The following is a 13,220-nucleotide window of genomic DNA, read 5'->3' as shown; positions in this document are numbered from 1 at the left end:
GAAATTGCTCACAGAGTTTATCGATGACGACTGTACTCGTTCTATTTGCATCTATTTGCTATTGCTGGCACTATATGGCCACACTTGTCCATGTTGTGCCATTTGCGTCTGGCCTTTTTCTATACTGCCGCGCCGGTCACCAGCGTGTGGAACGTAGCTGCCTGTACGCCTGCCTCTCTTCTGCATACATAGTGTGCTGCCAGTTTGGCATCTAAGGTGCTTGATTTATGGTTTGGTTTGGTTTATGGGGGTATAACGTCCCAAAGCGACTCAGGCTATGAGATACGCCGTAGTGAAGGGCTCCGGAAATTGCGACCACCTGGGATTCTTTAACGTGCACTGACATCGCAAAGCACACGGGCCTCTAGAATTTCGCCTCCATCTAAATTCGACCGCCGCGGCCGGGATCGAAACCGCGTCTTTCGGGCCAGCAGCCGAGCGCCATAACCACTCAGCTACCGCGGCGGCTCCAACGAAAGTGCTTCACAGAAGAAAGGAAGTACTGGTGAGAACGGTGTCGAGTTGGCATCTGTGCAGCGCCTTGCTTCGAATTCTACCATACGAAGGTGGCCTACTAACTGTGCTTTAGAAGCGATAGAAGTGTTGCCGTTATTGATGTGGATGTTTTCTGCAGCGTTTAGATTATTTTTGCTTCATATTCTTTTTTCATAGCGTACCCAGTCCGACAAGACACTTTTCCGCAAGGTACTAATTTTTTGACGCAATTTGTGAAACAAACTTTACTGAATTGAAATAATGGCGCTACCTGATTCCGGGAAAAAAGCTCTATGAGCTTAGCGAGAAAAAATTAGGGTTATTTTATTCAATTTTATTCATTTTCGCGGTGGGGAAAGGGCTAACGAGCCACAGGTAGTGGAAATTATTCGGAGCCTTCCATTACGGCGTCCCTTATAGACTGAGTCGCTTTGGGACGTTAAATCCCCATAAAATCAAAAACAAAGCATGTAAGAGACGCATGCAGCCTGCGCCTTATAAAGGGTCCAGAGGTGTGGTATATTTCTATGCAATGGCATCACAGTTCGTGTGCTGAAGCCACGGCAGGTAAGTGCCATTATCTTGTTCTCCCCAGGTCAGATATCTGCAGGAGGCTATGCGTTGTCTACGTCCAAAATACGTTAGGAGTCAGCATCTCGACGCTTGCCGCAAAACGGATCTGCGGATTTGGTTTCGCGTTACTTTCTCTTCTTTCCTAACTTAAAATTCTAGCTAGTGGAAAACAATGCTTGTCCATTTAGAGTGTCGACGCTGGCGCCAAGTTCTCTTAGGGTGGATTTGATGATATTTTTGCACAGGAAGGGAAAAGTTACATTTGGTGGGCCACGTCTGCAGCACTTATTAGACTCCGTGTTTAAAATTAACCTATTTCGTATTCGGGAAATATGTTTAAACGGCATTGTGTCGGACTTATTGAAGCACCTTTATATCTGTCTTTTGCTTTTCCAGTCGCCTACGATTATCCTCGTTGTTCCCCCGGGAGCATCATCCGCTTGCCAGGTGCTGCTGCCGTTGCCCATGACAACCGCGTTCGCGCAACTACCTTGAACGAGTCCGCTCAAAGTAGCTTTTCCAATTACATGCCCCTATCCGTTCTGCTCACTCAATTAAAATTTACCAGCATGTCACTACCCTCATGTTTATGACCCAATAACTTTCTATTCGTTCGCTTGCCTTCAGATTTAAATCGTATCAGACATGCACGCAAGGTGCATGCAATGACCTTTTTTCTCCCTGTGTTTTCCTTAAGAAAAGAATTACAACCACTATCTTTTTTTCTCTGCAACCAACAAAGACTTCCCGCGTATGTAATTCGCCTATTAAAACAATCCGGACGGTTCCCCTTAAGCTCTCATTTTTTTTCGGGAAGTAAACCAGCTGATTAAGCACCATCTCAGAGAAGTCCTTTGCCGTTTATGCTTCTTTGTAGCCGTAACGGTCATTTATTTTCTGGTCACATTTGGCGCCTGGAATATGGGTCCCGTGACAGACGCTTGACTTTAGGACTCTCGCCTTTATACCGAATTTATGTACTTATCTAATATGTACCCAATAAATTCTTATCCTTATCCTTAAATTCTTACTGCCTTGGGTTATGGCGTTTAACGTCCCAAAGTGACTCAGGCTATGAGGGGCGCCGTAGTGGAAAGCTCCAGATATCTTCGACCACCTGGGGTTATTTACCGTGTACTGACGTCACACAGTACACAGACCTTTAGCATTCCGCCTCCATCGAAATGCGACCGCCGCGGCCAGAATCAAACCCGCGTCTTCTGGGTCAGCAGCCGAGCACCGAAACCCTTGAGCCACCGCGGTGGCTTATGAAGGGTTTGCTGCTTGGTGTCTCCTAATTGTTATATTTTCAGCAATAAATGCTTTTAGGTCCCGTTGACGGCATTCCGCGGTTGACCTTGGCGCCAGGACGGAGGGAGAAAATGGAGGTGAATCTGAACGAAGTTTGGCGGAACTTTCTACTTACCCCCGGTGCCTTGGGGCTGCGCTGCCGCCGGAGCAGCGCATGCGTCGACAACAGCGTCTGCATCACGGAGGAAGGAAAGAACTCAGGAGAGGCGGTTAGGTCACCTTTTTTTGAAGCCTGCTCCCCCTGCTCCCCCATCGTCCTACTTGCCCACCGTCTCAGTGCGCTTGCGCATGCGCTGCAGTCACTGCAGTAGACGACGCCGCTGCGCCCAGCGTTACTATTGGCTGCGCCGTCGAACAAAGACTCCTAGTAGTCTTTGCGAAAGCGCGTGACTTCCGGCAAAATTTATGGCGTGCAGCTCGGATAGCGAGTGCCTCTCCTGAGTTTTCCTTCCTTCATGGTCATCGTGGCCCTGTGGTGGGCGAAGCCATCGCGCGGCGCGAAGGTGCCTGAGTTCTGCCCTGCAGCCCTAGAGCCGCAGGTGCACTCATGGTCATTGGCACTCTATAAGCGAGGTGACAGCGCCTCCTGAGTTTTTGTCATTACGTAATGCGAGCGAACCCCACAGCACAGGCTCCATGGCGCCATGTACCAGCACGGCCACTAACGAGCTTTGATTTCTTGTTGTTCAACTTGGTGGTGGGCGGAGGCGGTGACGCCGCCAAGGCCGATGGTCTATGTAGCACGTGCTGGCACCATCCTGTCTTTTTCAGCACCTGGTGAGCGCTGGTCGCGCGGGAGGCAAAGAAAGCCGGGCGCGCTGTGGCTCATGAAGAAAGGATCAGGAAAGAAAACTGGCTGTTGAGGGGCGCTTTCAAAGATTCTTGTGTGGCTGTCAGTGTTTGTTAACCGTCTTAGGATACGAAACGCCTTTCTTGCAGTGCATTTTATGCGTGGACGTTCTCTCGCCAACGATATAGTCAGTGATGATTTTGTTTGTTATGAAATGAACATTGTGACATGTACATTTCGTCCGGTTCAACTCGAACATATATATGATTAAAACCACGAATCGTTAACGTTTTTTTGATACAGTTCAGTAGCTTCCTTTTTATCATCCCCATTTATTGAAGCAAGAGTTGTAAACATTTGGCACATACCCAATTATATAATAATTTTAAAAAATGCTTACTCACCTTCATCTTCGCGGTCAGCTGCTGTTGGTCGCGCTGAATGTCGGCGTTGCCCGGTGAAGTGTGGCGCCACATTTTCCAGCCGATGGAGGAGTAGGTGAAGGTGAGCACAAGCATGGGAGTCAGGAAGGTCACCGTGAAGATCACCGCTGTGTACACCTAAAAAATAAAATTTGAGTTCGTGGGCATACTTCTCATCGTCGCTATACCAATGAGGAGCTTGTATTAGTGAGATACAAGTAGTACACAGTAAACTGCGTTTTTACGACTATATTTCAAAAGAGAGGGAAAGAACGCTGCTAAGGAGATGAATGACTGTCTTAAACGGCCACCGCCCAAAAACCTGTTTTTCTTGGCGCGTCGAACACACTCTTCCACCTAATTCCACGGTCCATAGCGCCGCCTAATTAGTTCGACAAGCGCAGCCATGCTGAATTGTGGGTTGTCTCAGTGCAAGTTTGCTTAGTGTTCCGCCTAGTGGCGCAAAGTTACTTTCCCCATGAACCACCAAACTAGCCTCCTCTGCTGCTGATGTGTGGGCTGAAAACATGTGTACTTTGCGACGTGGCACGATTCCTTCAATACTATACTAGCCACGTGCTCCGAATGTCCACTCTACTTAAACTACGAGCACTGAGCATAGAAAAAGAAATTGATAAAGAGCGGACACTTCCATAGGGCCCAGCAGCCCCATTTACTGTGGCGCACCAAGCAGTTGGAGTAGATACCAGAGGGTTACTTCCGGTTTCAGTTTTAAGCTCATGCAGTTTGAATGCTAGCACGTGCTACCCCCGGCTGTGATCGGCGTCCTAACGGCGCGGTTTTTTGTATGTTGTAATGTTTAGGCTTGAAATGCACTTTTGGTCTAGTAAAATTAGGTTGCAAGTGGTCTTTGCCATGCATCAAAGAAGCTGTGTCACAGCCTTTGTCAAACAGTGGCATTCCAAAAAAAAAGTAAACGCAGTATGCCTTGTGAAATGAATTCTTATTTCGCTCCTTATCACACACAAAGAAAGCGATACAGTTGGCGTCGTCAATTGGCAGATCACTGAGCTTGTACCGGGGTGCGCGTCTTTCCATTGTTATGACATCACGACACACAGCAGTGGCTGTGAACAGGTGCTAGCTGATGACGTCACCGTCGTCTTGGCAGAGCCACACCCATGATGCCACTCACACGCATAAGCTCTCCCGACGCCCATTCCGGATTGGCGGACCGGCGCCAGCGCCAGTAGATGGCGTACAACGAATACCCGCTTGACACGACTCACGAGCTTCATCACCTCTGCTTCACTCTCGGAAAAAAAAACTGTGCGATGGCAGTGCGACGAATGAGCGGAGCGTCACCGCTTTGACATTGCCTTAATGGTTGTGGCTGCCACAGGGTAGCCAGCGGCGACGCAATGTCCATACGTTTCTTGTCACAAATCACGCAAAAAACGATGAAGACGAGAAAAGATACAGACAAGCGTTATAAACAGAAAAAGACAGAAAGCGGTTTTCTGCGTCTTTTCTCGTCTTCGTCGTTTAATGCGCGCCTTGTGACAAGAATGGATTACCAACTATTCGAAACCCACACGTTAATAAGTTCGGTACCGGCAGTGTCTCTGAATGTTCATTTGCTTCGCCACTTTCGTCGGTTACTTTCGTCAGGGGGCCGTAGTCCGAGTTTACGTCATAACAAAAAGCGTCACAATCTATCGCAGTGGCCACAATCTGATTGGTAGAAACACCGGAAGCAGATGTGATGGTTCGGATGCAGCAAAAAGGGTCGCAGGAGCCGACGTCGTGACGTCAAACACCTAGCAGACGCTCAAGGACAGCCAACATGGCGACGCGCTTGGAAGCGGAGCCTCTCGCTTCGAAGTGAACTCGTCAATGTTACTGCGTTTTTCGACATGTGAACTAGCTATGAACTGGGTATGGGGCTTTTACTTCGTCTTATCTTGCCTATAAGGGATTGGAATAACGGTAAATTTGGCCTGTTTTTTTTTAAATTTTATTGGATGATTTTGTAGCTCCTAAACCTAACTAGCACCGGTTTGTTGCGGCCTCCGCGGCGCTGTTGAGCTGATCGCGGAGGCAACGTTGTTGTATAAATTGTGCTCTTCATTCAGACCGGATGGAGCCACTATTAACGGAGTTATCTCCTCTGAGTATGTTGAATGATGTAACATAAACCATAATGTCCTGCAAAATGCTTGCGTTTACTGCGCGCAAACGTGCATTTCGTATTCTAGAACTCTGTATTAGCTACTTAAGCTCCGTGCACCGTGATCGTGTGTATTGCCAGGCAGCGTGAAACCGGTCTTTTGCACCGATGGCCAGTCGCCAGCGATGCGCTACTATAGTGTACTAGCGCTACTACATCGACGCGCTGGACATGAAAGAGGTTGTTTCTCGACGTCCCTTACGGTTCTCGATAGCCGCGGTGGTGTGGTTCTGCATTGAGCTCGCGAGTTAACTTGTAAGTTTTCAGGCGTCAGTGTGGGCATGTGTGCGCTTCGTACAATGGCGAAGCTACGGAAACCTCGTCTGCGAAGTGTGCGAACAGAAACACAGCAAGGTTTATTTTAGCTCATCACTTTTATTTATTTGATGCAGAAAACTTTAAACCTATCAGCGGCATCTCGCGGTTCTTGCAGTGCCTGAATAAAAGAAATGAAAAACGTAAATTACCGTCTGCGCAACTGTCCGATAACAACGCCAACTTACGTTCAGCGATGTTGCAGACGGCGATTCATCATGGCCTCTTGGTTCAGCACGGCACGGAGCCCGCATTGTGCAGCGAGTGAGTGCATGCCACAAATTTTCCTCTCCGTTCTCTTTTACCCACAAGATGGATGTAAAACGCCGTGTTATGCGAACAAGCTAGCTGCTTTTTATTTACCACATGCGATCGACGGCTGCAGCGGCCGCCTTCTGTCACTGCGAAGCCATTCGTATTTGGGCACAATATTATCTTCTTGAAGTACACCTCCAGCCTTCACGGTACAGAAAAGAGTACCTAAAATATTGTTTTTATTTGTTGAAGTCCATTTGTAAATAAAGTGGCTGTCATATTACCCCTTTACAGCGGAATCCGATGGGCAACTAAACTTGTGGCTGAATGTTTCTTCTCTCGCATTTGTCGCGTTCCAGTTGTCGGCAAAGAGCAATAGCGCTGCAGGACGTTTCCCTGCGGCAACCGCAACGCAGTGACATCCTGCCGCCGCTCACAGTCGCAACTTAACCGAGATCCGCTTCCGGCGTTTCGACCAATTAGGTGTGGCCGCAGCGACAGATTATGACGCTTTTTATTATGACACAAACTCGGGAAACGGCCCAGGAACGTCGTAGGAAGTAAATTAAAGGAAAACAAAATAAAGAGCTAAGCTCAGCGCGCTTTTTTTCTGATCGTTTTTTTTCCGCGCGAAAAAACGCGCCTCATGTGACACGCACACGACAATGCCGACAAACTTGCGCAATCACCAACGCAATGGTCGGGCGCCATAAAGGCGCATGATACAGCAAATTCGGCGGCATGGCAGTGTGCGTTTCTCTCGCGACGCGTTTTCGCTTGCAAAAAACGCTCAGTACGGGCCAGGCTTCACAAGATACAGCCCCCTACGACGGGAGCGTTCCAGCACTCGCTATTCAAATAGAACAATGGAAGGTCTCGCCCATTACTGCAGGGAGTGCACGCCGCTAGTGTAAACAGTCTCGTACAAAACCAGAATGGGCAGATCGAAGTCACAAGAGGTGCCGCCGCTGTTTTTCCCTCTGAAGTGTTATCAGTCCTATATATCTTGATATCCGCTCACGGCCTACCATAGCTTTTAAAGGCTGGTTTCTTTTAAATGTGGCTACGGTAGGATCAGTGGAGTTTCTAAGCTCGAGGAGCAAAATTTTACCTTGAAAACGACTGTTGATTTTAACAATTGCCGGAACCTACTCGTGGTCGGGATGTGTGCTCCTCATTATTGAGAAAGTCTTGTATATCTAGGGGCCCTAGCAATAAACCGCTTTTCTTTAATCGCTATAACGAACACTTTAAATGAGAGCATCTTTTTTATGAAAACAAACTTCAGCCTTTTCCCGAATTTCCAATAACGACCCGTGCTTTAACTTCTCGGTAATCGAAGTCCTGCAAAGAAGCTTAATCCAGTTTTTTTTTAACCAAGCTCATCAGTTTCTCAATTTTTTTAAAGATTCGGAAAACTATTTCTTTCTGGACGTCGACGTATATCAACTTTGTATGCTTCTAAGAGAAAAGTAAGCTTGAAATCTTGCACTAATCATGATCAGAACGGTGCTTCAGTTTCATTTTAATGATACATTGAACAAAAACGAAATGTTATGACCCCCGTGCGCAGTGTTGGTATATACAGCATAACAAAATAACTATACTCGCCTGAAATATGACTATAATTGATCTTCACGGCCATTATTCAAACATAGCAAAAATCTTTAAACAAAAATTTGCTGCGATATTCTGTTTTATCAACCGTAAGCGTGCAGCTTGCACACCTGTGATGTTAGTTGAATGCCAGTTGGTAGATTCCGGCTATCTGCGAAAACCGGTGTTCTACGTAGCATCAGTTACAAGCGACCTGTGTTTTTTTAACGAAACTGAAGCGAAACTCATCGGTTGTTGGTTTCTCTTTATCAGTTTGGTCAGTGCGGTCGCATAGGAGCAAAACAATTCTTGCGAAAATGCATAAATAACCCAGGTGTTTCAGATCCGGGGATATTGCTAATTTGTTGTGGTTTCTTCATGAGGCGGGGGGGGGGGGGGAGAAAAAAAGAAAATACACTACAAAAGCGCCAATTTTAATAGGATAAAAGTACTAAAAGTTTCCGTGTTAGACACAACTTGCCTTCCGTCTTTTAGACTGCTATTAAAAGGGGGGCTTGAGTTTTCTGGCTTCGTCTTTATTGTTATCGCAGTCGACTCTAAGCCAGCGAACCTTCGTGAAACTCAATATAGCTGGTAAGGCTCTACCCCTGTGTTGGCGCCTCAGGCACTGCACTGATAATTTGATTCTGCACAACCTCAATCCTTTCCGAGTGGTGGTCTGAGTTGGAGGCGAAAACGAAGACTTCATCTAAGAAGGCGAGAGATATTTGTCCTTTTAGGACTTTGAACACTGTGTTCATGACAAGCTAAAGCGTTGATTGCGCGCAGAAAATCCCAAACGGCTTCGCCGTGTACTCGAAGAACGCATTCGGTGTGACGAGAGTTTTTGCGGAATATATTTTGTCGAAACCGGTTCGCCAGTAGCCGCTGCTAGAAGTACCTGAAAAAGCAATGTCGTTGCAGAGCGCTATGGATCGACGAGGGGGTGGGGGATACATCTTTATTCCTGATATTCAACGACAGGCGGACGTTCTAGTTTTTGACCAGAATATGAGATGTTCAGGGACTGTTCCACGCCTGATGACGTCGCGCAGCACCTCTTGGACATTATGCCTACTGAGTTTGCGTCGTCACGTCTATACTTGGCAGGAGCTGTGTCGGACATACCATGCTCAGCCATTGACTAGATACGATACTTGACAATTTATGTTCAATGAAGTTTCCGAGGCTGGTGAAGAAAAATATCCCCTGTAAATTTACACCTCGTCCTGTGCGTGCTTGGGAAGTGCAGGGTTGACGCCAAAGATCAGTTGCTCAGGCTAGGGCGCAGTGGACAGTGGAGGACTTGCGCACTGTTCCATTTGACGTTTCATTCAGGGAGTATATAGCCGTGCCTGTTTTGAGTTGTCGGTATTCTCTATTGAAGCTCGCCACTGCCACCTTTCATCGCCTATTTCAAAAATTGGCCATACCTCTTGCGTTCCTGATGGAGCGACCAAGCATTAGTTGCATGCAGCCTTCGACAAGCTCTGAATGATCTCTAAAGCGTCACAACGTATTCCGCTCACTACCTGTGCCAATTTGCAAGTACGCTATTTCACTTCCGGCGCTAATATCCCTTTAATGGGCCGTTATGTGGTCTTGGTTGGGGGATATGAGACAGACGTTACTTTGGACATTTTAATAACGATACACAATCACTCTTAGGTGCTTTAAAATTCAGATATGTAGATACGGTTCCTTTATATTCGTGTCTATGACTGCATGGCATATATTTGTGTCTTCACTCTTCATCAAGACACAATAATCAATGGGGTCCGCAGAGGAAGCACACAAGCACTGCTGTTCAGGGAAATTTGTGTATGAACGTATTAATTTGTGTACTTTCAGTTGAAATAAATCATTAAAACTCATGATGAGCTCTACGCAGTAAGGGTTCCCGTGGAGGGTACGTCTTAATTGCCGACAGTACGCCAACTGTGCTCAATTAATGTGCCGCCGGGTGTACACTGTGCACCGATTAAATTGTCTTCCTGATAGCATGCAAAACACGTGCACTCCTCTGTACGTCAGTGTCTGTTTTCTATCTTAGATTTTTTTTTCAGTTTGCATGTGAATTCATCCTATTCTGGGCTCTGTTGTTCCCATGCAAGATCACCTGGATGAATCATTTCATAGATTCAAGCTGTAGTTCATCATTTCGAGCAACGTTTACACTTTTTTCAGGTCCTGTCAAAGCGGAACAACATCCCTGCTCATCCATTTACTGTGTGCAAAGGAGGAAATGTCATTTTTACTATATCCCTCACTTCTTCTAGTCTAGAAGGGCGCAGCGAGGGGCTAGTTGGCACGACATTAAAAACAAACAAAAACTGCATGAAAAAGACGGGACGAGAGAAATGAAACACACGGAACGAGCGCCGACTAGCAACTGGTTTAGTGCACCAACTCCTGCTTCCTTCACCAACAAATCTCATGCGCACCAACCACACGAAGCAAAAAAAAAGAAAGCGTAATAAACTCGTCAACCCGAGAAATTTCAACTGCTTTTTTAAAAGTGAATGGACGTCTCGCTAAGACAATTCTCAGGCCCTAATTTCGCGATTTCCAAGGCTTCAAGAATTTCGCGTTCGTTCTTTTCTCTCGCGCGTCCGATAACCTTAGTCCGGCCGAAAAGCGGAGTGCATTACTGGTCATCATGCTTTCAGGACTTCCAAAGCTTAGGTAGATGCTGCCCACGTGTATCATTTAAGTAAGTAGAATGCTGTTATAGCCTTGTGTTAATGCAGAAGCTCGTTTGCCCGACATGCACCTTGCAACAGCTGAGCGCAATCTCATAGAGTACTTTCGATCTGTAAAGCATAAACTTGTTCCTGTGGTTATTGCCACACGCAACCTTCTTTTGTTTATCTTTCATTGCTCAGTTGCACAAACGGGGCAGCTTGCAAGGCGCAGAAAAAGAGGGGTCTACCTGGAATTTACCGGCGACCTCTTCAGGCCGTGCGAGATCCTGTGAACATAAAGTATAACTTCATGCACACATCCGCCCCACTTGTGTATCCGCCCCTAGAGGCTTTTAATTGGGGCATCAGGAACTATGTGACTGCGCCAAGAAGGGCGAGCGGAAAACCAGCAGGTCGTAGGCGATCAACATGAGCATCAAACCTAACCTGAACCTTATGTCGACAGGATATTGGTAGCGAAGCCCTGAAGCAAGTTGACGCAGTAGCCCTCTTAACCATTTTGGAATGGCACAAGACAAAGAGCAGGAGTGCCTTTTTTGACCTAGGTATGTACGCTCAGTCTTCAGGGCATATCAAAGTTAACGCGGCGCTAAAAGACTCGAACGAAAGAAAAAAAACGAACAGGAAGAGACGTGCGCCATCTACAAAATGATTTATCGTAGCAACAACGTCATCTTTTATATGTACATCGCGATAATATCAGTGTTGTCTATGTAGCTTATCATTGTTTAATCTGCGCTGCAGCCTGAGTGCAATTCACAAAAATGCGGCGAATTACGGTGAGATTCCGCAGCAGTCCCTCTAGGTTACCACGCTTTCTTTTCTTCGTGCACTCGTGGTGGATTAGAGCGAACGGGGGTGCTTTTGATGTAGAGACGCCGACTGGCTGGTGGCTCACCTTCCCGCCCTTCTCGTCCCAATTCTCGTGGCAGTCGTAGTAGGTGCCGTCGCCCCAGGTGAAAGGTGTGGCGCGGCCGTGTACGAACTGCACGCTCGACAGCAGCGCCGCCACCAGCCAGATGACGAGAATGATGTGTGGGCCCCGTTTTCGCGTCCAGCGAAAGCTCAGGGGCGACATGATCGCGTAGTACCTGCATTGCAAGAAGGTTCGACATGAGAGTAAGCCGATGATATTTGGGGGGGGGGGGGGGGGGGCGGGCCACGAGCGAATATATGGACTTAATAACCTACTAAGGCCTGCAGGTCAGCCGAAATGCAAGCGTTTAGCACAAATTAAAAGCGTACAGCATAAACATTAGAGAGAGATGAACCTTGTAGATCTTGAAATACACGGAAAGGTATAAAGTAAAGAACACGTCCACTAACTTTCGGCTGATTATATTCATTGAAAGAAAAGTATTTTATTCCACCCGGTTATCGCACCGAAAGTTACTACTTACCACACAGCTCAGCTTATCTTGTGTTTTAATTTTCAAGAAAAGCAGTCTCTTTGAGAACGATGCAGATGGAACGCTGACACATTCATGTTTCCTTTTGTTATGGTTCTGCCACAAAATGACGTCGTTATCAAATATACGTGCATAAAATGTGCCAGAGAAAATCTGGGCGTGTTCGGAAGGGGTTGTGCACTCCCTGCCTTTTTCATGTGATAAATTTTATGTAGCTCAAAGCGGGATGGTGTTTGAATAAAAAACGTAGAGAACAGCACAAAAACCTTGACAACAATAAAGGACACCTTGCGGGACACTGTTTGGAGTGCAAGACGGATGAGTGCCATCCGGTTTTCAAGAAATGTCAATTGGTAAGCAGGAATAGAGAACAAGTAACACGGGAGATGGTGGAAGCCAGAAACATACAATTGATGGTAATGCTCCCACAGAGTAGAAAAACCTGTACTTGAAATTAATAATTAAGTTGAACGGAGGCGCACGTGTTGCCTACTTAGAATCCGTCCGTGTTTTCAAAGAGCAACGGGTTTCTCCACGACGAATCAAATGACCCAAATAGCCACCCAGATTGGAGAGAGACTTGAAGGATCAGTAGGAATGTTTGAGAAATGGAGTATTTTGAATGCAACGGGGGCAACAAGTTTCCACCTGAGATGGAACTTCTAAGATGTTTAGAACAGTCACATCACCCGCACGGCAGCGCTCGTCTTGTCGCCGTGTTCATATGATTAATATACAGAGAAGCACTGACCAGAGCTCGCGTATGTGCATTCACTAGACGCAATACTACACTGATGTGCAACACGTTAAGCGTACCCTCCGCTCCCATTCTCTCGTCGACACTCCTCTGGGCACGTTTTCTTCCTATTACCGGCGTGTCACCTGTTGGCAGTACCACAAAATGAAATGCAACAGCGATCGGTGGCAGGGCGGGAGAGGGCGATCTACTAGGTCCTCTTATTACGTAACCATGCCATCTACAGGGCACGCTATGATGCGCGACCAGATTAATTACCAGTAGAGTGGTAATAACGACAGAGTCGAGTCTCCTATTCACGTTGCTTCCTGGACGGGTTCGCCTATCGAATGTTAATGAATTGCTTGAGCATTACGAAGCTATTGGAACATAACATTTCTTCTCCTTGGAAAAAAACAAGA

General features: G+C 46.8%; 1 protein-coding gene across 1 annotated transcript in view; it reads right to left on the bottom strand.

Moving 5' to 3' along the window:
- Positions 1-13,220, bottom strand: part of LOC144122935 (RYamide receptor-like) — a 94,535-nt gene that overhangs the window by 68,234 nt on the left and 13,081 nt on the right. Inside the window, exons 3-4 of the mRNA XM_077655892.1 lie at positions 11,552-11,744; positions 3,574-3,729 (exon numbers count right to left, since the gene is read on the bottom strand). Of these exons, the coding sequence (XP_077512018.1) occupies positions 3,574-3,729; positions 11,552-11,744 (349 nt within the window). The remainder of the gene's footprint in view (positions 1-3,573; positions 3,730-11,551; positions 11,745-13,220) is intronic.

Source organism: Amblyomma americanum, chromosome 1 (genome assembly GCF_052857255.1).
Source record: "Amblyomma americanum isolate KBUSLIRL-KWMA chromosome 1, ASM5285725v1, whole genome shotgun sequence".
NCBI classification, from domain to species: domain Eukaryota; kingdom Metazoa; phylum Arthropoda; class Arachnida; order Ixodida; family Ixodidae; genus Amblyomma; species Amblyomma americanum.
Note: the sequence above shows the minus strand (reverse complement) of the source record. Positions and strands in the feature narration are given on the sequence as shown.